This window comes from Haplochromis burtoni, unplaced genomic scaffold (genome assembly GCF_018398535.1).
Source record: "Haplochromis burtoni strain Fernald_Lab_line unplaced genomic scaffold, NCSU_Asbu1 Contig_5, whole genome shotgun sequence".
Taxonomy (NCBI): domain Eukaryota; kingdom Metazoa; phylum Chordata; class Actinopteri; order Cichliformes; family Cichlidae; genus Haplochromis; species Haplochromis burtoni.
Window position 1 is genome coordinate 1,861,502 of NW_024582366.1, and position 26,068 is coordinate 1,887,569.

Sequence of the window (26,068 nt, forward strand, 5' to 3'; positions counted from 1 at the left end):
CTTTCTCCAAAGATGCTCTAAACTCACTCCTGTAATTGCGTAGCCTGTCTGTTGGACTGATAAGAAAGGAGAAAAAAGTGATATGAAGCAGAACAAGAAGAGAAAAAAATACTGAGCATCCTTTGAATGTGTCTGTTCTCTCTTACCTGACAGATCAATCGAGCTCCGAGCTTTGGGACAGATCAGAAGATTGATTACGATGTGAAGAAAGGTGTGCTGCTCAATGCCCTCAAACTCCTCAACATCAGGTATTGTTTTCCACCCTGTCTTACACATACACACCCATGCAAATAGATGCAACAAACTGCATCTACGGTTTGCAAATCCTGCCCGCGGCTCTTTTGCCCGTCTCTAGTGGCTCCCTGTGGCTTTCACAAAAATAAGTAGCTGAATATAAATATGGAAGGTAACTATGCTGCTGCTGTAAAAATGTGGAGCCTTTACATTGAATTAAAAAAATGTGTTCCTCTCAGCCAGCCGGTCACCTGCTGCCTTATCCTCTTAGTTTTGCTGGAAATCAGTAGAGGTGTCTGGCATGGATGCACGTAAACACATAAATGTGTAGCCTTAGCTATGCATTCAAAAAGAAATAACAGGAAAACAAAGAATTTAACATGGAAAGATTTGAGTCCTTGCTGCTGGCACGCTCGATCTGAAGCCTATAAGACCACTACATGTTTTATCAACAAACTTCACAATTGCTCTGTTTAGTTGGTGAAGTTTTGTGCGCAGACGCACTCGAAGTTTGTATCAAGCCTTCCTTTAAAGGGCTTTAAATGCTCAGAATTCCAATCGGTGCTTAGGTTTCTTTTATTTATTTATTTATCTTTTAATTTGACAGCCGAGCAAACGTAAAAATTATTTTGACGCACAGTACAATCCGGCCATTATCTTGTTTTGGTTTCAGACTGATGAGACAGTAGTGACATTAGCGTGGACGCAGCAGGAAGTTGAAGCTTTGGACAAATAAATTGCTGTCTTTCTAAATTTGTGTGTTGGTCTTTCTGTGGTGGATAAAAAGACGGATAATGGCCAAGGTACAAAGCCATGCAATACCATCCACTGTGTGCTTTGTGAACCCTTCAATCAGAGATGCTGGGTGTTTGTGAGTTTCTGAATGTGTCTTTTTTGTAACCTGTGCGCTGATCTGTGGTCTGTATATCTACATACGCTTCCTCTGCTGCTCTTTGTTTTGGTTTGTGGGTGTATTTCATTTTTTTAAATGCGCACTGTTTTTATTTTGGAATGTATTTGCCGTATAGGTAGGGTGCGTGTTTGTGTGCACGTGTTTGTGTTTGCTGGCATGCTTTTGTGTCCCCTGGCTACGGAGAGTCTGTCCTGATTGATCATTGTACACCAGACCTCTGCTCTTTATTCCCTCTTTTTTTCTGTGTGCTTGTCCTCCTCTTACTGCTCTAAATATAGTCTCAGCTCTGCTAGTCACACACATATATACAAACAAAGTGCACACACACACACACACACACACACTGGATCAATTACATGCAACATCGTATACATCTAATTTGGCCAAGTGAGGTGCACCGGGCTCACATAAAGACCGGCTCCATCCTCCTGAATGGATTCATGTGGGCCAAACAAATCTCTTCTCAAAGTGATTTGTTACATGGCTGATGTTTAATGTGCTGCCACAGATTAAAAAGGGAGATTTGGTTATTTTATGACAAATAAGTCGTAGGAGGGCTTGAAAGGCACGGGGAAGCTCTTTCCACTGGACATAGCGCTTATGTTCACGCTACAGTGAGTGTGGGGGGGGCTTCGCTCACTTTTTCCTTGTATAGTAATGACTTTGCTTCCCCCAAAGGGAGGAGCTGGTGCTGTGTAGAGGTAGGCTTGGCTCTTGATTCTGCTCACCACATCAACTGTATCAAATGGGATCAATTCAGACCCGGTCGGGCATGGACATTGATAAACCTCAGTCCCCCAAAAGCACTCAATATCCAATTTAAAGGACCAGCGATTGACTAAAATGAATTGCCCTTTCTCTAGACCGCAGTGGCCCACTTGTTCAGAATTAGCTGTCTGGTCCTGTTCATCCCAGAGTTGTTTGTGTCTCAGCTTCATCTCTGTTTTTGTATTGTTGAGTGTTTTGTGGGGGCTTTTTGTCTGTCTTTTTTTTAAACCAGCACAATGATGTGATAAGGCAGATATTCAGGTCAGCTAGGGAGGAGGCCCACAAGCTGTCAGGCTTTATTATGACACTTTTAAAAACCCTTTTCCGTTGATTATGTGTGTGTGTGTGTGTTTTTCCCAGTACTGTCTAGTGTTACAAATAACCATTACATGCAAAGCAAAACTAAACAAAGAGAGCTTTGGTGACAGCAAACATTAAAAGGTGCGATCAGAATGTTTTTGCTCTTAGTTACGTCTTAAATCTGAACCCTTTCCGTGTATGTGCGATGTTAGTTGTCTTGCTTTTTGTTGATCCAGGGCGAGTGATAAGAAACGCAACCTAGCCCAGCAGAAGGCAGAGGCTCAGAGACGGCTGTACGGACACGGATCCATGAAGAAACTCTCGGCCGCTTCCTCGGACTGGGAGAAACAACGTCACACGCTGGAGCGACGAAGAGAAGAGCTGGTGAGGACGAGCAGAACGAAAGAGAAAGCAGGAGGGGAACAGAAATCCATTCATTTAAAACTTTTTTTTAAATTCACAAATACTGGGCTTTATATCCACTCCTTCTTCACACACACTGTCCCACCGCAGGTACAACCACAGTTGTCTAAAGCGCTGGCTGGTATCAAACTGCAGGGCAGCATCTGCGATGCTAAGCACCTGTACAAGGCGGTGCTCCTTAACTGTGGTCGAGGGAGTTGAGAGCGCTACTCATTCATTTCCCCACCCGGACATTCAAAACCGGCCTGGGGATTAGAACAATGACTGCACAGTCTCGAGCGGCGGTCGTAAGTCATGAGATACTTTTAAGCTTTGCAGGCCACACGAAAATGTGCACAAAAAGGTGGTTTGGCTTCAGACAGGCTCACATCAGAGATCTGTGACGTGTCATTACAGACATTTACTTAACACACCGATCAGCTGGCACATCAATATATTTGACATATAAATTATATGTCTCAGCACCCTGCTGTATTATGCACTTGAAACACAAGTCGAAAAGCAGAAACTCAGTTTCAGTTACTTCTTACTTTGTGTCAGAAGACTCAAAAGTTTCTGACACAAGCATACCGTTTAATTATTTTCTCTTTGAAATGAAGTCGGGGGAGCTTTGCTCATGTATATGGGGAAAAGTGGCAGCTACTAGTACTTTAACACCTCCCACCCTCTTTGATTAGCCTTTTGATTAGCCATGGCACTAATCAGTGGGAATGAGGAAAGATGGCGGAAAGGCACCTTTTAGAAAAAGGGCATCGCTTCGTTTTCGAGTGCTGTTATGGCTGAAGTGTGAGACCAGGTTTGGCTCTATGAAAGGCACACGCTGCTTAGAGCTAAATGAGATTGCAGTGCTGGTAGGAAAGTGGTCCCCTCCTTTCGTCTTTATGCCAAATTGGCCAACTGAGCTCCACAATTACACCTTTGTAACATACTAATAAAAGAGTAAATGGACTAAATTATGAGTCATTGATGAGTGAGACTCTTTGTGCTCTTTTCTTTCTTGCAGGAATTCGTTCTGTCTTTGCCTCTAATAGAATATATTGTTTTGTTGGCACTGACTTTCATCTGGAAGAAGTTGTCATTTGTCTCTTTGCTCTTCTCTTACGTTTAGAAAGAGCGGCTGGCACAGGTTCGCAAGCAGATTTCAAGGGAGGAGCATGAAAAGCAACATCTGGGGAACTACAGGTAGGAAAGAGGCAGACAACTGGGGCGAAGAGCCTCTCCCTCCAGGAACACCACCCACTGTACTTGTGCCAGTGCTCTTACATTTATGGGGGTCATCTCGAGAGTGCCAGGCTCTCAGGAAAACAAATAAAGCTGTTGCAGAAAGAACAACCAAAAGCGAATCTATTGTTTGGAGAGAAGAACTGACTGAACGAATGACGAGAATGAAAGCTGTCCAGTGATGTGTAGGAACAAGGATCAAGTTGTTATCCTTCTATGCACAGTGTGCACAACAAAGTTACTTTAGTGTACACCTTTCTTGACAAATGGCAGCCGGCTTTTCCCCACACTTTTATCTCCCCCCGAAATCCAGCAGGGACACTGGAAGACATTAAGCATGTCAATTTTTAATAGTCAGCTCACAGATGGAGCAGATTCACCTTACAGCATGACTCAGCAACACAAAGTTCAGATTTGCTGCTTGTCCCTTATAAATTGTTAATGCTCTTTCCTCCCTCTGTGTCTCTTCCTGCCTTAATCCAACACATACCCCCCCGCCTCGCTTTTCTCTCCCAGTATGTTCCTCATTCACCCACTTACACACAAAAACAAAGACAAACAGTCACAACTGGCTCACACACACAACACACACCCTTCTTGCTGTCTTCCCAACTCTAAGTGACTTCTTGACTCATCACTTGAGTGAATGGCTGGTGAATTTTGAATGCTGATCCAGGCCTGCGTGAAGTGCTGTCACCTCCTTCCTATTTTTCGACAGGCAGTCAGACAGTCAATCAGGCAGGCTGGCGTCTGTCTGGAGCACCCTGGTAAAGACCTCTTAGCATTCAAATAGTGTCCCTGCACAACGCTGAAGTCTGATTAACACAGTGCTTCTCATTAGATGAGTTTGGGTAATGAACTGACTTACATTGTGCTATTAGATGAAACTGTATCAGGTACAGACAATGACCGTGATCCGAGGGAAACCCAGCAGGTATTTGCTCTTCATTTAGGATTCTTTAAAGGGTACAGCTTGTGTTTTATATATACATGTAATATATATATGTGTGCATAGCACAAAGAGGTACGCTTACAGTTGAGAATGCTCATATTAAAATAAAGAATAGAAATAACAGGTCAGCATATGTAAATTAATGTGAAAAAGAAAGTTTCGGAGACAAAAGACTTGTAGACCAACTTCCTTTACACAGACAAAACCAAAGTGGTGATAGCTGGCCCGTCCCTCGGCCTAAACTGGGCAATGCAACAGCGATCCCACCAAATCCACAGCAGACAACCCGATTGAAATGCTGAGCAGACCCTCAATCAGCTGAAGCAACATCATAAAGAAGAGTGGGCCAAAATTCCTCCACAGTGATGTGAGAGAGTGATAAAGTCATACAGAAAACAATTACTTCAACTTATTGCTGCTAAAGTGGTTCTATGAGCTATTGAATCATGGGGTGCATTTAGGTTTTCACTTGCTTTTTTCACATGACTCCACAGTAATCCCCGTGAGCAGACCCTCAGACATCAGACTACTCTAAATGCTCGTTTTTAGACAGGTTTTTTTTGCACTGTCGACTTAATGCGAGTGGATGAAGCCCTGTCTGCCTGCTGTTTGTATCTTTTGCACACTCTGGGATGTGGTTCACACTCCCAGAGTGAACGGGCCCCTTTAAATGTCTGGGGACAGCAAACTTTAAAGACCTGTTGACCAAATCAAATGTTTTTATTCAGTAGAGTTTCAGATGTTAGTTTTTCTTTAACTCCAGTTGAGGACTGAAAGTAAGGCCCAGCAAACGTTTTAGTTAAACAATAGTGAGAGGTCACCCCCACCTAAAACGTCCATTTGCTCAGAGATAGACGCTGCCAAAAAGACTGAGCAGTTAACACCCACTATTAAAGTGCCTCACCTTAAGCTTCTCAGTCGAGTGATTCATGACGCTCTTCAGGATTGAAACGTTCTGGCTCTTTTCATATGTTATGAATCCATTTTCGTTTATGTGACCGTTATAAAAATGTGTCTTGGGAATGAAAAGAACCATTACATGCACCCTAGAAACTGAGAAGTCTCACATATAGTGAATTCAAGGGATGGGATTCAAATGGCAGCTTTATCTCAGGTCTCACAATCAATGTAGTTGTTTGCATAATACTGGGTAACGGCTTTGGTCCAATTAAATAGTTCAGCTTTATGTGGCATTACACAGAAATCTGCTACACATACACGTGTATCTGTGAGTAGCTCAAAGCCTATTAATCAATATTTAAAAAGATCCGGCCTGTCATTGTGCCATGGTAGAACATTTTCCACTGCTGTGTCCTTGCTGTGACTTCATTCATCTCTATAGTTTTCTCTTTTAATCACAGGTCTGTGCTTGTGAGTGTTTTTCTAACCAACTTGAGGGGAGTTTAGCACTTAATATCGTCTGTGCAGACGCCAGACTACATTCATGCTTTTGCAATAACTAAGGCCAGTTCTTATCTTGATTAAAACAATAACCTTGTTTTGACTTAATGGCTAAAGCGATGACATTGGGAGTTTGCAGATGTATTATGAGGGTAACCAGGCATTGTTCTAATCCCCTCAGGCCTTGGATAAACACCGAGCACTGTTATTTTAGTCTTAAGGGCACAAATGTGAATGTGTGAATGGGTGCATTAGCAAAGACTGCAAACACAGCGACGCTCGTGCACACGTCGGTGTACAGCGTGTAGAAAGCTGTTGTATTAATGCACCGAGTGAAAAGATTGACTGATGTTCATGCAGTTTCTTCACTTAAGGTCTCATTAATATTCTTCTGTCTGTGTTTGCTCTTTGCTGCCTCCTTCCTCCTCCTTCACTCTCACCTTTTGTTTGTCTTTCTCTGCACTTGCTGCACCTTGACCTTTCTGTCTCTCCCACCAATTATTGTGCCTCATCTTTATCTTTCTTTCTATCCCTGTTCTTTTTTTATTTTCTTTGTCTCTCTAAATCTCTTTACCCCTTTTCCACTTTTTTTTTTACCCCCACTGACTTCCTAAATATTTCACGGCTTCTCTTTCCACCCCATATCCCTCTTTTCCTTAACCTGAACCACCCTTTTTCTCATTCTTCCACTCCGTCTCTCTCACCTTCTACTTTTATGACCCCATTTGTGACCCATCATTTCCCTTCATTTTCCCCTTTCCTTTGTCCATTGTTCCTCACCTCGTCTTCACTCTCGTCTCCTTTCTCCCTCCTTCTCTGCGGTCCACAGACGTATTTACCCCCCAGACGACAAGCTGCTGTTGGAAAAGTATGAAAGCCTGCTCTCGGCCGCCTTTCAGACCTTCCTCGCCGGGCGAGCTGCCTCACTTCAAAAGGAAATGAATAATCCTCTGAAACGAATGAAGGCACGTACGTCAGTGGCAGACTGTCACGGACTCACACACGCACAAACACACGCACACAAGCAAAGAAAACTGCAGAAACCCACACCCAAACATATTCAGACACTTGTGGACAAGCAAACGTAAAAGAAAAGAAGCACACACACATTTCTATTAAGATTCTGCCCATAGAGACAAAAAGGATGCACAAATAGCGCGAAAGTGTGCCGCAGCCCTTGGTATTTGTTAGAACACCTGAAAATACGTCCTTCTTCTCCTCTCTACCTTTCCACTGTCATTCACCCTTTTCACAAATATTCATTATGTTGTGCACATGAGCTTTTAAAAGCAAACAACAATGTCACTTTTATTACTTTATTTACTTCCTCTTTCTTCTTCTGTGTTTTCCTACGTTTCTTCCTTTCTGCAAAGGTTAACCAAGTTGCTGGCCACACATTTCAATGCATTTTTATGCAGTTTGATTACATATTTATCGCACTTACACACATATATGTGTAGGTATATACACTCAGAAGCTTGTGCGGTCATGCACTGATGAAATTGTAAAAGTCATTGTATGCTTATGAATACCAGCACTCTGCAGTATCAGGAGGAATGCATCTTCAGTTAAGCTTTGAAGGTAAAGGTATGAAGAGAGGACAACAGCTGATCTACAGCCGTGTAACTTCATAAAGATGAGAATGGGAGATGAGCGGAGGATAATATAGTCATAAAGTAAAAAAGATGGTGAGACACTGATAGAGAGTTGTTTTGTTACTATTGTTTTGACTTGACTAGAGTACAAAAAAATGGAGAGAAAGGGGCAATTTTTGGTTTTCATGTCTGGTTATGTATTCAAGAGGAACAAATCAATGGAATGAAAAGACACAGGGGAGGGAACCGTGGGATATTTAAAAACACGGAGCGAAGAAGCAATGATGAGGAGGAATGATGCAGATAGAACAAAAAAGCCTTAACTGCGTTTGGCAACTGAATAGCAGAAGTGAATACTGTGCAGAATGTGGATATTTTTGACAGTAGTATTGACATTACAAGTACATATCAAAGTACTGTCATATGGAGCCATCGGAGCTTTTGTGCAAACTGCCTCAGCAGTTTGCACCCTGTCGCAGTGTTTTTTTTTTTTTCAAAAACTTATTGTGTGTCCTTTAAAGAATGGAAATCTCTGCAGAGCATTTTTAGAGATGTCAATCAAAGACTGGTCAGAGCCGAAACAAAATATAAAGGCAGCGAGTGTTGCTTTTGTGTTTCCTATCTAATAACACGATCATGAGTGACAACTCGACTGTCCTTATTCAGGGACAGAGTGTGAGATACTAATCTGAACCATTTATGGGGAAAAAGATGTTCCTGAACTGCAGTATGATATTCATCAGAGCACAAAAAACACATCTTATGCAAATGTTTTCTTGCCTTATGTTTAAACATTCCCTCTAGTTTTGAGAGAGTCTACGGGTGTTTTCAGGTACCTTTCTAAAAGCAGTGGGGGAGCCAAGCTCTATGTTTAGTCACTACTCTGCCACTTTAATAGGTACATCGCACTAGTAGAGAAGAATTAACACAGAATGGAGAGAATGAAAGTTATCCACAGACGGTCTGAAATGTTATTCTTCTATGCACAGTGTCAACTTTGGACCTATTCAGAAAACTGCATTAGCACGTACACATTTCTTGACAATTGCCAACTGGCTTTCCCCACACTTTCATTATTCCCCCACAGAAATCCAGCTGGGACGCTGGAAAACATAAAGCACGCCAATTTTCAATAGTCAGCTCACAGATGGAGCAGACTCACTGTAAGGCGTGACTCGGCAACACGAAGTTTGCTGCTTGTCCCTTATAAATTGTTACACACTAACCAGCCACTTTAATAGGTACACCTTGTTAGCACCAGGTTGGACCCCTTTGGCCTTCAGAACTGCTTTAATTCATCAAGGTGCTAAAAAAATCCCCAAAGGTTCTGGTCTACCTTGACATGGTTGCGTCACAGTTTTTTTCACATCAGCATCCGTGATTTACGTCGTATGTTTCACCAAATCCCAAAGGTGCTCTGTTGGACTGGGATCTGGTAATCGTGCAGGGCATTTGGATACAGTGAACTCAGTGAAACCAGAATAAGATGTTTTAGAGTTTTGTGCCACGGCACGTTATCCTGTTGGCCATCAGACGATGGATCCACTGTGGTCATGAAGAGATGGACGTGGGCAGAAACAGTGGCTAGGGTGTTTAAACAACACTGTGCTACAGAAATCGTCACGCATCAGAACGTTTGTTATTTGTACAATTTCCTCCGATGATGTTTGTGATCCCGTGCTGTTCTTAGCTGACAGGATGGCACCCGGTGCGGTCTTCTGCTGCTGTGTCCCACCTGCTTCAGGTTTTGATGTGATGTTCAGAGATGCTCTTTTGCATTTCTGAACTTGGTTGTAACCCGTAGTTATCTGAGTTACTGTTGCCTTCCTATCAGATCGAAGCAAACCGGCCATTCTCCTCTGACTTTGCCTTTTTCTGCTTAAATGCACTTAATTGCTGGATATTAACCTTATCAAGCATTTTTACAGGTGTGCTTAACAAAGTAGATGGTGGGTGTATATTTCATAGTTATTGGTCGTATCATTACGATTCAAATGCTAAATTAGTGAGCTTTCTTTTTAGCTCCGTGTGCATGCGTCTGCTGTGTGCTGCTGCCGTAACACATGGCTCTACTAGTTTCCCTCCCTTCCATTTCGGTTCTTTGTTTTATTGTGTGCCCTTTGCAAAACACACCTAGCAGAGCAGCTGAGAGACGAGTGAAAGGAAGATAATGTCATTCGAAGAGATGACAACTTGTTATGTTACTGTAAACAAAAGCTTCCCAACAAGTGTTAAACCAAGCATAACAAAATGAGAAAGAGAGACTGAGAGAAGCCAGAGCTGTTCTGTCATTGTCAGCGGCTGAGACTGTTTGACAGTCTAAATTAAATCAAACAGAATTTAAAGAGAACCGAATAGAAAGTGTGTAAAAATGAAAATACCTCCAGACTGGTTTAAGTTAGATTAGCATTAAAAACTTAATTTATTAGGGAGTTTCATTACTCGTGATGTTGCTTTTTTTCTTTGAGACATCATCCCTTAGCTCTGCTTAGATGGGCACACCATGCGGCCAATCAAATGCAAAGGCAGATTGGGATCATACGGGATAATCATGTGAAAGAAGGAAGGGGGCGTTTCCAAGACAGCAAGTGTTGTGGTACAAAGAGACGGGAGCCGGTCGGGAAAAATGGAAGAAACACGTGAAGATGTAAAATGAGCAGCGTCTGGCTGCATTTCAGTGACTCTGGGTTTCTGTTTAAATGAATCTGAATGTGCGTTTAAAGCCATTTATGATTCTTAACTTGTTGAATCTGCCGCTCACCACACAAGCACAAATTTTGCACTTTTAACTGTTTTTCACAAGTTTCACAGCTTTTCCTACTGATAAAAACCTCCCATATGGCCATTTATACAACACAAAGTAATTAAGCAATAAACAATTAACTTGTTGAACCCCAATGCCCCCAGTACTGGAGGCGAGAGGGAGAACATCTGGAATTACCGCCAGATCTGTTATTTAAATATAGAAGCGTGTGGTTTTCACAGAAACGTCAGAATTTCATCCAAAAGCCCACAAAACCATTTCAACAACCACCAAAAAGCTAAAACAGCAAAAAGAGCATGTAAATACCATCCATCCATCTTCTTCTGCTTATCCGGGGCCGGGTCGGGGGGGCAGCAGCCCCTGCAGAGAAGCCCAGACCTCCCTCTCCCCAGCCACCTCCTCCAGCTTGTCCGGGGGAATACCAAGGCGTTCCCAGGCCAGCCGAGAGATATAATCTCTCCAGCGTGTCCTGGGTCTGCCCCGGGGCCTCCTCCCGGTGGGACGTGCCTGGAGCACCTCACCCAGGCGCCCAGGAGGCATCCTTGTCAGATGCCCGAACCACCTCAGCTGGCTCCTTTCGATGTGGAGCAGCAGCTGCTCTACTCTGAGCTCCTCCCGGATGGCTGAACCTCTCACCCTATCTCTAAGGGAGAGGCCCGCCACCCTTCGGAGGAAGCTCATTTCTGCCGCTTGCAGCCGTGATCTCGTTCTTTTGGTCACTACCCACAGCTCGTGACTGTAGGTGAGGGTAGGGACGTAGATCCACCGGTAAATTGAGACTCGGCTCTCTCTTCACCTCGACGGACCAGTACAGCGTCTGCAGCACCAGTCTGTCTGTCTCCCGCTTCCTTCTGCTGTCACTTGTGAACAAGACCCTGAGATACTTAAACTCCTCCACTTGGGGCAGGAACTTGTCCCTGACCTGGAAAAACAGAAAACGCAGATCCGTCTGTCCACCTGACAGCATGAACACAGACATGCCGCCAGATGCTGAAAGCGTCATCTCACAGATTCTGAAACTGCAGGTTTTTGTCACTTTCTGACCAAAATTCACTGAACCAGCAGCTAAATAGCCCAAAACTACGCTTCGCACATCGTCATGGATTCCCTCTTGCTTTGGCTGCACTTCCTGCACAGCTTGATCTCTGTGTGTTTCTGAGATCCTAATTTCTGCTGTTCAGTACAGAAGAAACTTGAACTTTTACAAATTAGGGCAAATTGCAATACGCTTAGCTATGCCTTTAATAAAACCTTTGCAACTTTGTGAAAAACAGAAAAGTTTCAGTTTTTTTTGAAAAAGATTGTTTTTCCTTTTCTGCTGTAGAAATTTCTACAGTTAAAACTAAAAACCCTGGACAGTCTGGGCATTGAGCTACCAGAACCTATTCTGTCATTTTACTCATTTGTTTCTTACAATTTCAGTCCAAAGAGTCGAGCTGAGAGATTTCTTTCTTTGTCACAGCAGCTTTTTCTTTATCATGTAGAAAAACAATTAAACATGTAACTTGTAACTGACAGAAAGTCAGAGTTTCACTGGCCTCGCCCACTTAGGGTCAAAGTGGGCTGTATGTGGCCCGCGATGTAAAGCTTGACACACCTGCTCTACTTGTTTTCATAGCTGACAGTATACATTTCTGTGCCTTTTTTAACCATATTCACTCTTAGTGTACCCATGAGTTAAGCACCTCTGGCCCAGATTAACCACGCTAAAACTTCTTTAACTGAAAGTTTACAATTGTGAGTACAGAGACATGTCCATAATTGTTTGGACAAAGGCACAATTTTTGTATTTTTGCCTCCACAGCGTGGCGTACACCACCAAGAGTGGAATTTAAATCAAGCAATCAACATTTCATTGAAGTGAAGACTTTTAGCTTTAATTCAGCAGATTTTACAAACGTCCATTCATCTACGATTATTACAGACATTTTTATATGCAATACTGTAGTCTCAAAGACTCAAATTTAATTGGAAAATGGACTGACAATCAGGTTCATAGCCAGGTAAGGCCTGCTCCCTGACGCGTTCTTAAATGCAATGAATGCATTGATCAGCTCAGCAACACCCACAGATCACAGAGAACAGCTGAAGTGCATGATGACAGAATTATTTCAATGATTAGGAAAAAAACAACATATAACAAAGTCAAGAATGTTCTTAAGGACCTACACGTTTCACTGCCAGAGTCTATGACCATCAGTGACAACAGAGGTTTATAAGTGCAAACCACTAGTTACACACAAGAAAAGAGGCTGTACACGGCCTGTGAGATAAAACCAACGTGAACCAGAATGATGACTGCAGAGGATTAGCATTAGTACAAGTATTAAAAACAATCCTTGTAATTAATTTCTGTCAGTTTTGCCAGTAAATTTAGTTAATAACGAGACTGTGTATTAACATGTGTCAAACTCACTGAAATGAATCCAGAAAGCCTGCACTCCAGTGACACGATGATTATTTGATTTAAAATCCACTGTGATGATGTAGAGTGGTAAAACCACAAAAAGATTGTGTCGTTGGCCAACAAATTATTGACCAAATTTAAATCTAATTTAAATCTACTCATCTTAAGCTTTACTTGAAACAAAACCATTATTATTGGTAACATAACTAATATCTCGTGTTTTGCATGTTTATGAATTCATCATCTGGCAAGCACTGCCTGCTACCTCAGGCATTTTTTTATTTAAAATAAGCCAGAGGTTATTTGCCAGCATGCCATTTATCATGTTTGACAGACGCTGTACCTGCAAGACTCACGTTTGCTGCCTTTGAGGGCTTCTTGGGGCCACGAATTGAAAAATGTCATGGATTGTCACACGATCAAAGGAAAGTAAAACCTGCATTGTAAACATGCTGATTGACTGTAGAGCACCCTCCTGACTTGGACCACTGTGCTACAGACAGCCCAGCCACAGGTTGCACTGGTTTCCACTGGGTTCGGCTCACCTTTATTCCTTTTCTGATTACAGTTAGGTGGAACAGGTATGAGTCGGGCTGTTAGTCCTCTCGTCTAGCTTAGCTACCAGTGTTTCCCTGTGCGCTCAGGTGACGTCTTCCTAATCCTGCAACTGTTTCACTTGGATACTGACTGGAAAAAAAGGATGTAAAGCAGATGCACGCTCAGTTTGCCTGAGGAGCTCTGCCAATGAAACAGAACAGCACAAGTATACAAACTGCACAAGATGTCTCCAAGCACTTTAGAGCAATTGCAGAGCCCATGAAAGCGGTAAGGGGTGCAAATATATGAAATGAATACAAGAATGGTAAGAACATGTAAGTCTCGCTGTATCTAATATTTAAAAGCAAATTGCAGTGTTAAAAAGGGGAAAAAGGTTTGTCCTAAAGACCTCTGCGTTACACAATTTGTTGTCCAGTGACATAAAAAGTACTGTGTTTGTAAAATACAGTTTATTATCCTACATGGATCCGACATGGACAGAGACCATTGGTAGTGCAGTACTATAACATGCAGCTTATGTAACATGCACACAGGCACACGGCTGAAAATGTTTATTTTGGGAGTAAAGTAGGAACAAAAAGCTGAGTAGTGACAGTGTAGCAGGTCGCAGCCTAAATTTCACGTACGCTCAGTTTTATAAACTCTTAACAAAAGTACTTAAGAAAAGCTAAATAGCTCTCAGCTTCTCTTAAATTCTGTATATGCGTCAGATTTGGTTTTCCCACGTACTGTAAAGCATTTGAAAGCATCCATGTAATCTGCTTTGGTGAAATTTAACAAGGTAATGGTCCTTCAGTGATTTTAAAACTACTGTGGGTGGGGAAGCGCTCACCTCGTGAAAGGAGGCGAGCATTGAGTTGGCATGCTCTTTACTGCATAGAAATGGCTGCAAGTTGTAAATGAATTTATCAGAGCAATGCACAGTAAAGCCACAATATAAACATAGTGTTTCAACATTCACTGCAATAGACGTCGCGCAACACTGAATGTTGTTATCATGAAAAACTTAAATACAGCTTAAAATGATGGCGTTGACTCAGACTGTGTTCATACAGCATATTCATCTCAGTCTGTCTTTTTTCAGTCACTCTAATGATGAAAGAGCAAATGCAGCAGGCTGGGGAGAAAGCCGTGCACTCGGCGTCATTTTCAGAGCACTCTGACGTTTTTTGCAGACGCTTCGGGACCTTCTAGTTGAGAACTTCAGAACTTTTCAGAAAGGCACTGGCGTTCTCACTTCTGCTGCCTTTCAGGAAGCGTGTCATACAGTACTAGTCACCCCGAGAAGTTTGTCCCTGCTGTGTCCATTTTATGCTTCGATAATAAAACGCAAAGGAGTGATGCTTTTCTGTCACATGACAATGCATGGAGCGGCGATATATTGTCAGGATATTGTTGTCATGGAAACAAAACCCACACACGGTGACGGGGTGCTTTGTTTGATGGAGCTCCTCAGCGTCCTGCCTGTTTTCTGCCACAGAAAATATATGGACACAAGCCCTAAATAACTCAGCAGTTACCTGTTAGCTCTCCTTTTTCTTTTACTGGGCTTCTTAAATTACGAGGCTTTGATGAAGAATTGTAAATCCGCACGTGGCTCTGTCTCAGCTGTCTGAGCAGCTTTTATAACTGCACAGTGACAATTCGCCAAAACAACCGAACCGAAAAGCCGCGTGGCATTCAGAAAAAAGCGAAAACTTACAAACTGTATGAACCCAGTGATGCATACCTTTACCATAAAGTGCAAAGTCTTCCAGACAGTGAAGTATGCCACTGTAAATGTTCACACACTCACCAACACTGTGAGCCAGGGGCACACTGACCTTTTCACAAACCCCGAAAGCAGCTTGATGGCTTATCTGAGAGAAAACAATCACTTTTCATCTGCATTTGAGCAGCAAGTGGGAGCTTGTTATGTCGCAGCCATGAAGCAACATTAATCACCTTTGCCTGCATTTCAGCAATAGCCAAATGGCCAAGGCTTCAGTGTACTGGCGACCGCCATGACGCTGCCTTCACGAGCGCTGCCAGCGAGCAGTGCGTGCTCAGCCGGGGCCTCGCTTCTAACCCTCGCTCCCAGATAAGGCTCGCATGGCTCTGAAGTTAAACTTTTTCATCTCTTCTTCTTTTTTGATGATTTAAGTTTGCTTAAAAACACTTTTGACTTCAAAGCAATAAAGTGTGAAATATCAAAGCATTCCTATTAAACTTCATCAGTGCCTCCTCGAGGTTTTAACTACCCCGTTAAGCTCTGTTTACCGAAATCAGCACCTTTGCCATATTCTCATCTCGTGTTTTCTTTGTGTAGGAAGAGGACATCCTGGATCTGCTGGAACAGTGCGAGTTGGACGACGAGAAGCTGATGGGCAAATCCTCCAGGCAAAGAGGCCCTAAGGTGGGTGAGAGAGAGAAGACACATAAGCTAGGAGAGAATAGGGAGAATAGGGGCCACATGCATCAGAGGCCCTTAAAAAAATGTGCAAAGAAGAGTGACAGAGGCAGAAAGAGGGAGGGAAGAGGGTGGCAGGTAGTCAAATGCCTAGAGCTAACGCCCACGGAAAGCACATAGGACGTGATTCAGAAAAATAAAGAGGAGGGGGTCTTGGGTTAGGAAGAAAAGAAAAGAATCAGATAGAGGCCCAAAGAAAAGACCCAACTCCCTTAGGGGAGAGCTGTCAGGCTGTCTCTCTCACTCTCTCCCTGCTATCTTTCTTTCTGTCTATCTCCCCCTTTTTCCTCTTTCTCTCTGTCACATGCACCTATACGCCCCCTCGATTTCCCACGACAGCACATTACTCCCTCCATCACCTTGCTTCACTCTCCTCCCTTCACCTCTCCATCCCTTTCTCTTCCTGCACATCTACATCCATCCCTCATTCGAGAGCTAAATTGGCTGGAACACTTAGAGCGTGTTAGGGACTCGACAGGGCAGTTCAGCGCCACATTAGAGAGGCCTTAGCTGGAATGAGGACTTGTTCAGACACAATCGCTGTTGTCCAAATTAATTTGGGCCCCGTCAATTTCGATGTTAGCGAGCGTGCGGAGAGAGACATCGAGAGGAAGGGAAAGAAAACGCTGTGACGGATAGATTCGCTCCTTGGGGTGTAGCGCTCTCGAGCCATCTGGTGAAACTGAACCGACGAGTGTGCGAAAGCCAGAAAAGAGGAGCGAGGCAGAGGGATTAGGAACAGGATTTCTGAGGGAAGGAAACAAAGCTAGGTTTGTTATTGCTGGGGAAAAATGTTCAGGCGGAGAGAGAACAAAAGGTGGAGAAGAAGAGAAGCGGGAAGGCACAAAGAAAGCGAGCAAGTGTCCTCGGGTTTTCGTCCCCTTTTTCCTCTTATTGACTTTCTTTGCTCTTTCTTACTCCCAACTCTGCTAATTTTGACATATAGCTCATCACAGTTGGCTCTTATCGTGTCACCATCTCTCCTCAGCTCATCACTTGATTTTACCCAGTCACTCCCACGAGCTTCCTCTCTTTACACATTTTCTCTCTCATCTCATCCTTTCAGGGCTCTCCCTTTGTCTTTACCCTCCACTGTTTATTCACCGTCTGTCCTCGCATCCTTTTCTCTCTGTCCTCTTGTATGTCAAGAGCCCCTTTCTCTCCATGTTCATTTCCGTTTCTCTCCATCTATTCAGTGCCTCCTCTCTGTATCTGCCATACTCAGATTCACCTTGTCCTCCTCTTTATTTCTCAGCCCATCAATCTGATGTTCCCATCTTCCCTTTTATTCTCCTCTCATGTATTTAATCTCTCTCTGTCTCTATCCTCCATCACTCACCCACACAACTACCCAGCAGTGGCTGTGTAAGCCCTGATCACTTCCTGCCCATTAATTTGGGTGGGCTGACAGCATTGCCCGGGCTGACTGTTGAATAACAGATGTGTAAATGCTTTATTAATGCTTTCAGTGTGTCCTTTTCCACACACTAAATTTAATAAACTCAAAAAGTAAAACAAACCAAAGCAACAAAAGAAAGCTTGCGTCTGTGAAGCATCACAGCTGAACGTTTAAGAGCAAGGTGAAAATACTTACAGAAGCAGATATTACAGCAGCAAGTTGGTGTCAAAGGCGCTCTTAAAAGTTTCCAGAGCTCTCGCTTTTTCATTTGCACAAACAAATTTATTAAACTAGTTAAAGAAAAAAAAATTACAGCATTTACAAAAAGCTGCTTCACTTTAAACTCGACCTTTACGTGTCTAATCAGGCCACATTTGTTCTGCGCGTGAAGCCAGCCATGTTCCTTTTTATAGGGACAGCTTAGAAAGCAGCGAAGGTGTGCGATTGTGTATTTGTGCATAATGAGGCTGCAATTACGTGCACACGTGTGGGCATGCGGGCCGGCCGTGTCACCGGCAGGTCTCCCAGTGACAGATGGTAATGAGCTTTGGGTGAGGCGAGGCTGACAACGTCTCAACATCTTCATATTTATGTGTGTGTGTTTGCGCGTGTGTCTCGTTGCACTTTTGTCCTTGTGAGCTTCTGGTGGAGGCGCAGACCTTTGGAAGGAGGACGCTTTCCCAAAATGAGGTCATTTTGGATGGTTTGGTTTTAAAAAGCAAATAAATTCAGTGCAGCGTCCCAGGAGGATAAAAGCAAAAAAAGATGTTTATGTGTGCAAGAGTGTGTATCCATGTGTGAACTGTCTTTTCTTTTTTTCCTGTATAATTATGAATGCATGTATACTACTCTACTCTATAGTATGAGTGTAAATACGTCCTGTATCTGTGTACTCTTGCCAGCCCCTGACCGGCATGCCAGAATGCAGTCAGACTCCAAGACGTCAGCGACCAGACTACCTGGCCGACTTCACCAGCGGCAGCAGCGCCGATAACTCCTGCTCCTCTTCAGACGAGGAAGAGGAGGAGGAGAGGAGGAAGGCGGGAGGAAGAAGAAGTGGAGAGAAGCGAGGGGAAAAGAAAGTTTCCTACGACCTTGGCGAGAGCAAGGAGAAGAACTTGGCTGAGCGCTCAGGTAGAGGAGCAGGGTGTCTAAGAGCGTGTTTAATACAGAAAGCAGCCATCCATCCGCTCGTCCTTATCGTGGTCATAGGTCACCAGGGCTAACACACAGAGACAGACGACCATTTGCACTCACATTCACCTCTATGGGCAGTTTAGAATCATCACTTGACCTAACCCCCACTAACTGCATGTGTTTGGAGGAAGCCGAGTACCTGGAGAGAACATGCAAACGCCACAGAAAGGGAGCTGTTATCTGTCCTTGTTTACTTTCTTCTGCGCTCGCTTCCCCTTTTCTCAGTCGTCTCTTTTCTTTCTGCCGTTTGTTTATTTCTTCCTCTTTCAGCTGAAGCCGTCTGATTACGAGCATTACCCTAATTGCTAAAACAACCTTGTTTTTCAGATTTGTGAATGTGAACAGTCGCACGCCTACATATTTGCACATTTTTAATATTTTGTGTTTGAATTTCAGCTCTGTCAGGATTTACTTTACATCTCAGTCTCTGTCATAGTCAGACTGGAATCATACAGTGGGACTAATGTATAATGTATAACAAAGCTGACATGTATGTCCTGACCTTTGCACTTAGAATTTCAGGACATACGATACGCAGCCTGCAAAGAGAGATTAACTGATTAGCGAGCTATATTGAGCTTTAAGACAGATTTCAGAGAGGTGGCTCTCTTTTTACCTCGTAGATCACCATAGTAACTGATACTGAAAGCATCACCTGGTCCAGAGAAGATTCTGTTCAGAGTTTCAGTTCAAAATCACCTTTTCACTGGCTGTTTCTTTTAAACTATATGAATATGTTTTTTATTATATATGCAACCTGTTGAGCCGTAGCTCCACCAGTTGAAACTGTGCAGTGAGAAAACTGTGCTTTACATTGGTTATACTGTCCTGTACATTCATTCAGTCACAGAAATGTTTGCATAATGCATGAATGTTTTTATGCTTGGCTCTTTCATAGTGTCCCCATAACAACTAATAGAGCACTGATTAGGAAAGAACCTACAAAGCCTGCTAATGTATCTTTGATCAGATACATTTGTAGGTTTTTTATCTGTACAATCAGTGAAATGGATTTCACTAAAGTGATTTTAGCGTCTTCTTTATTAGGCCACAGGAGAGTGTCAGAGCTAAACAAAGCGAGTAAGCTTTAATGTTTAAATGGATGCACTTTAAAGTTGCAGGGCTCTAATGTGCAGCTGTCGCATTAGGAATGCATCGAGAGCACACAGAGCTCTAAAATAAATATATTAACTCAAGTTGGTATATTTATTTTACCGCTCTTGGTGCTCCTGTGATGATCGCGATTTCAAAAGAAGTGAATTTCTGCAGCGTTACTCTCTAATCTTATTTGCAGCAACAGTTATGTTCTGCTCTAACATCCATTCCTCTCATAATTTCTCGGATTGGGGTGAGGACTTTGCAAGAGAAGAGTCGAGTGACGCGTTAATCTCGCCCTTTTATGTGAGCGCACAAATTTAACAAAGAAAGTTTTTTAAAAGCGGTGACTGGGATTTTAGGTTTTGTGAAGCCAGCTAACCCAAGGAAAGCCTGGTTAGGTTGAACTTGCTTCGCAGTGCACCCACTGGTGTATCTTTCAAATTTATCAACATGTGAAAAAGCACGTTTAGACTTGCAAATTCCCATTTCCAGTTACACGGACACACACAAATGCCGAGAACTGCTGGTTTGATTAGCATCTGTGGTGCACGCTCTTCAATAACAAAGCAGGTCAGGTTTGGTGGTTTGAGTTGGCAAGTGCTGCGAACAGGTGTTCATCAGCCTTCTCGTCGTCTAATTAAAGCCTAAGCAGAGTGACCGTGGCCTGTGACTTGACGAACGTGGATCTTTGTTGCCGAGCTGCTCACACTAAAGACGTCTCACAATCGTGGACCTACACATACACAAATGCTGCAGCGCTGAAAAGCACTTGAGGGAAGAAAAGTGTCCTGACCAGTGCAGTTCCAGTGAATAGAAGGTGAAAGCAGAGGCAGAGATGAAGAGAAGGAGGAATTTTTATAGAAAGAGAAAAAGGACTTTGTTGTGCACCTTGAAAACACCTTGAGTTTAATGCTGAAATAGTCTATTTTATAGTTAGAGTGATAAGTCTCAAGCATTCCCTCAATTTCACATAAGTCGCATACATCAACTCACTTTCAGCCCTCAGAAGTGAGAAAGGGAGCAGCTTTCACTGCAGCCTATGTGGCGACCTTGGAAGGAAAGAAAGAAAAAAAAATCCCTGGTTGCATTATGGGTTGCCAGTCCAGAAAAAAAGAGGACCCTTGCATGAGCTCATTCTAGATGTTACAAAGTAAAGGACAAAGCCATGAAAAAGCCCAACTTTTGGACAAAGCGTCTACGGATGTGTGTGTGTGCATGTGTGTGCAGAGAGCGACGGCAACCTTGCCAAGCCCTACTCCATACCAAGCCACCAAAGGACTGCTACGGCTAAGCCACATAATGCTCTCATTTGGCAATGGCCGATCCTCAGAAGGGTTAGCGGCGACATGGACACACGCAAACACACCCATACTTGTGTGCACACTTGATGTCAGACACACACACAGTGCACCAGCAGAAAGCACACACTAATACACTGGCTAGTGGACAAACTGGAAGAGTTTCAAGGGTGATAGAAAGTGTCACTGTGGGTTTTCTACTTCATTTTCCATCTGTGTACATGTGTTCATCTCTAATGTGTGTGTGTGTGTGTGTGTGTGAGACAGACAGAGGCATGCTCTTTAATCCATCCCCAAACCAGACAGGACTAATGTTTAGTTTCTGGTTTTGGCTACACATGCTGCGGTTGTTAATAACACACACAGTGGATCACTGGGCCAGTGTGCCAGAGTGCAGCTGTGGGAGTTTTAATGCCACACTTCATCTCCAAAGCCACCCGGAGACAGATAGAAACCAGAGGAGAGAGCCTGACAGTGACGGCGGCACTGAGACAGGCTGAAGAGAAGAAACCGAAGTGTGACAGCGAGTCAGTGAGCTCCTCCCCCACTACTCTTTCCGTCTCTTCTGTTTCTCTACAGGCCGCATGCACTGGAAACCTCCAATCAAGTCGCTCAAAACGAGCACTGCCCCGTCCGCGTCACCGTCGCTTTCTGGGCCAATCCGGCGCTCCATCTCGTGCCCTCGTTCCATCGCCTCCCTGTCGTCGCCAAATGAAGTGCGGGCGTTGTCCACCAGGCCTTCCCCTACGGTTCCCGTGGCCACACCCCTCGTCAGGCCGAGCTCCGCCACGCTCCGCTCGCATTCGCTGAGCCGCAGCGGCTCCGCTCACCGGGTGCCTCACAGCAACAGCCTGGGGACCATCCACTCCAATATAGTAAGATACTCAACGCACACACACAAAGTAGGGTTAGACTTCAGAATATGTCGCGAGAAATGTTCTAAAATGCTCCAGCTAGGATTAAAATAAACAATCGAGAATTACTGCACAGCTTTATCACTAAAGATGGAGGTGCGTATTCCATCATATCGTTACCCTTTTCACCCTTTCTGACATATTGTGCCCAGACCCGCTTAGTATCGTTTAAACAGTCCGGTCAATACTGTATAGGCCCGCTGGAGCCCACAACAATAACCTTCTATTATGTTGCCATCTGTTGCTTTCCACCTGTCTCCTCCATTCCCCTTCCTTTTTTAAAGTGCCCTGGTAACCTTTGGATGCAGTGGAATCAAATAAAATAGAGCCGAATGAGTTTTGGCATTGAGAGCAGAACAAAGTGGAAAGCCTTCATCCTGAAAGAGGCCATAGTAAGCACCACAACACGTAATGTCCTTCCACGTGAATACGAAATGACATGAGATCCACTAATTTCACCCAGTTTTTCGCCATCTTGCACACTCGAGCTTCAACTGCACAGGAAACTAAATATAGGTTTAGCAGTGAATACGCTGCTGTAGCATAATGAGCTGTATTTCACTGAGCTTATTTTGAACGTTACGGAAACTCAGGCGGGAGCAAAATTTATTGGTGAAACTGGCAGCACATAAATCTCAAGCTAAATTTACTGTGATAAATAGAAATAAATAATAACTGATAATATATTTATAACACATATATAAAATGTGAGCAGTATAAATACATTAGTCATTATGTATAAATGCTAAAAACATAATATTCAAGTGCAACTCCGAAGAACTCAAAATGTGATAATAAAACAAAAATAGAATTTTCTCGTCACGTTCAAGAACATAATACCATTAAGTAATGAGTAATTATAACAGAAATAATCTGGTAATGCCCCCGATTTTTTAGGCCTAATAAACACATCCGATTACACAATATTATTAATTAAAAGCTGGTTTTTTTTGTCGAGTTTTAATGCTTTGCCTTTACGTGTCTGCAGGGCGATCCGTTGATAAATCTGAGGAGTAAAGAGCAGGAGGCAGAGCTGGTGCGTCAGACCCTGGCAGTGCTCACCGCCATGAGGATTAGGTTTCCGGGCAAAACTGAAGAGGAGGCCGAGGGTGTGCTGGACGAGGTGAGTCAAGGATCGCCATTGTGCAAAATGTGAAAATAATTCACAAAATAATCAAAAGGTTATTTTTGCGTGTAAGAAAAATAAAGTGGAAGACAACACGGAGTAGTGTTGAGCGGGAGTCCAGACTCGCGGTATTCCCAGAGCCCCTCTGTGACCAGGTGCGGTCACTGTGCAACTAAAAGTGAGGCTGCACTTCCCTCACAATAGCCTGTCTGCTCTGGCTCGGTTCCCATTGTCTTTCAAACGACCCCAGCAGCAACCTGTCGAACAGTTTACCGCCCCGCGCTGTTCCCCACTGCCCCTTTGTATCAATCAGTTCCTCCTCTGCTTCTGGTCAGGCCTGGACATCCCGGTGTGTTCGTGTTTTCACAGGTGTGATTGTGCTACAAATTATTACTCAAATTAATGTAAAGAAATTGGCTCATGAAGCTAAACCTAGGAGTTAGGAACTTAAAATAGTGCTCAATGAAGGATACTTTTGTTTTCTTTAAATCAATCAGCATCTGTGTGCAGGTAGCTAAAGATTGAGATTAATACACACATTTTCCAAATGATAGTAACAATAATAATAGTTTCTCAAACAGAGTTACACAAGCCAGGTAATAAAATGCAAACCATGCAAAGCTCGAGGATAAAACTTACAAATATATCAACGTAACCACATTCTTAAAATGCAATAAAGTAACAATGACAGAAGCAGATGTAGTGTTGGTCTGGATCCGAGCAAGGCCTACGTTAAAAAAAAACAAAAAATAGGCCATCATGTGAGAGGTCAGACAGGCACTTTATTAAATGTTAGAAGTTAAATGCTCATTATGTTTAGGTAAGTCATGTAAAAATGGACAAACAAGTGACAATTCTTGAAAAATTAACAGCTTTTTTTTGTTGTTAGGGCGAGCCAGCAGCACCTTATTAGTGGCCTCACACAAACACCTTAAAGCAAAATGTGTGCGTGTGTGTCTGTGTGGGTAACATCTGGGTGTGTCAGGGTTGTGGGAGACAATTACCGCCACACCTGTACTGTTAACGAACCCTAATGAGAGCGCCGTGGAAACGCAGACGAACAGCTGCACCTGTACTGTTGACTCTTTGCCTCAGGAGAAAACGAGTGTTCACTTGGCATGAAAACAATCTTTGGCGTTTTTTGCTTTCCGTGATTTAAACTTGGGTCTAATTGGGCTAATGATGTGTTTGTATCCGTGTAATTGGCTCCTTTATCTTTCATTCAGAACCGTCTCTTTTGCCGTCGTTGGAACCAATAAAAAGATGAAATTGAGGGTAATTTGTGCCTGTACAAAACACATTGTGACAAATGAGCACGCAGCTTACCAGACAAAAAAAGACCCAAAACGTAAGAAGCGTTAGATGTGCTGCGGTAACCAATTTCTCACCTTGTTTGTTGGGTTCTTACTGAGAGAGAAAACTAAACAAGTAAACAAGCAACTTTCTAGAATGTGAACAAATTATTTGCTGCATTGGTTTGTCTGTGTACGGGTGTGTACATGTGTTACTCGTGTAGGGGGTGGGGGGCAATAGATGTTTATACTGTCACACTGTGGGGACTCGTCTCTCTTTTGGGGATAAAAATGCAAATTGTCCAAGTTTAACTGCAGACTTGGTTTAATGTTAGGGTGACAGGGGCGGGCAAGAGGTAATAGACGGGGTAAATGTAAAGGAAAGTCAACGTAATGTCCTCTGAAATGATGGAAACCCAACTCTGAGCGTGAGTGTGTGTGTGTGTGTGTGTGTGTACACATAAAGTTTGCGCTGCAGCTTCCCGATGGGAGCAGTGTTTGCAGGGGATCTAGCACGATACGTGTGAGGTATGTGCACCAGTGGGGAGATGTAGACTGTGTCAACATGACAACAATAACAGTGCCTTTAGTCACACAGTAATGCTGGCAGTGGGAGCTTGTGCATTGCAATATCCAGGACAGCTTTTGAGCATAACAACACATCCAGGGTTTTTGACTCACAGGGTCATAACCTGTAAAAAATCTATTATCATTATAACTCTTTTGTGCTACATGTAAATGATATATTTTATGTGCATTTTTCTTATTTACAGCTTTTCTGAGATACTCTCTCAGTTTTAAAGTACTGTAAAAGTGCAGGTTTAACTGTTCTCTGGCACAGCACTCTTTAACTTGGCAGTGATAAGTTGTTGTACAGTATCTTAATGAGGACAGGGAATCTCTACAGAATAAGTTTGACCAAGACCCGCCTGCCCTGGAGTCAAAAAGGTGCATCTGTTTCCCCCTGGAGGTGTATTCCTGGCCTCGTATGCTTTCTTATTGTGACTGAACTGCACAGCACAGTAACTGCCCTTTAACACACGGTAATAACCCCGAGGTATGATGGACTGCTACTGGGAGACAGCAGTAGCAATGTAGTCTGTTTTGGTTTGTTTTTTGTTGGAACGATGCAGAGGCTGTTATTAATAATTGCACTTCTCTGCAGGTAATCTGTAGCAGGTTTTAAGGTTACCTTTCAGTTGTTAACTCCTACTTTTCTTCCACAGATTCTGGATAACTGGAAATATCATAAACCAAAGGTCGCCTCCTACTGGCTGGTGAAGCTGGACTCAACCAAACAGCGGAAGGTGAGTGTTAGAGCCAGATGTGAAATGGCATGTGAGAGCAAGCAAAGGTTGTGCTGTTTCCTAAACCCAGGCCCAGTTTGTTCGTGTCAGTAAAAAGAAAAAGATGTGCTTTTTTTCCCGGCGTTAAAAATAGGTGCAACTACCAGTAAAAGTAAAGGTTACTAAATCAGTTTGTGCGCTTACATATTTTGCACCTTGAGAAAGGAACTCCCAGAAATACATGTACGAAAAAGTCGCAAATGGGCTTTTTTACACCAAACCTCTTAATCTGTGCAGACGTCCACATTTCAGGAGATCTGAGCGAGGTCACCTGACTCGTCATTCATAGAACAGTTTGGCTCCAGGTCTGTATCAGCTCCCGTTGTTTTGTTTCAAATTGTCACTTTCTGGTGGATTTAGGGCCAACTGAGTATCACTGCTTTTGGGAGCAGACAAGAAGGCAATCCCAGCAA

The 26,068-nt window shown here is 43.2% G+C and overlaps 1 protein-coding gene across 3 annotated transcripts in view; it reads left to right on the forward strand.

Annotated features, from left to right (window-relative positions):
- The window catches only part of ttll7 (tubulin tyrosine ligase-like family, member 7), a 90,109-nt gene that overhangs the window by 49,328 nt on the left and 14,713 nt on the right, over positions 1-26,068 (forward strand). For all 3 annotated transcript variants that reach the window (XM_005923399.3, XM_005923401.3, XM_005923400.3), the window contains exons 10-18: positions 154-248; positions 2,452-2,599; positions 3,747-3,820; positions 7,042-7,177; positions 15,845-15,931; positions 18,287-18,518; positions 21,557-21,852; positions 22,880-23,014; positions 25,536-25,616. In XM_005923399.3, the coding sequence (XP_005923461.1) occupies positions 154-248; positions 2,452-2,599; positions 3,747-3,820; positions 7,042-7,177; positions 15,845-15,931; positions 18,287-18,518; positions 21,557-21,852; positions 22,880-23,014; positions 25,536-25,616 (1,284 nt within the window). The remainder of the gene's footprint in view (positions 1-153; positions 249-2,451; positions 2,600-3,746; positions 3,821-7,041; positions 7,178-15,844; positions 15,932-18,286; positions 18,519-21,556; positions 21,853-22,879; positions 23,015-25,535; positions 25,617-26,068) is intronic.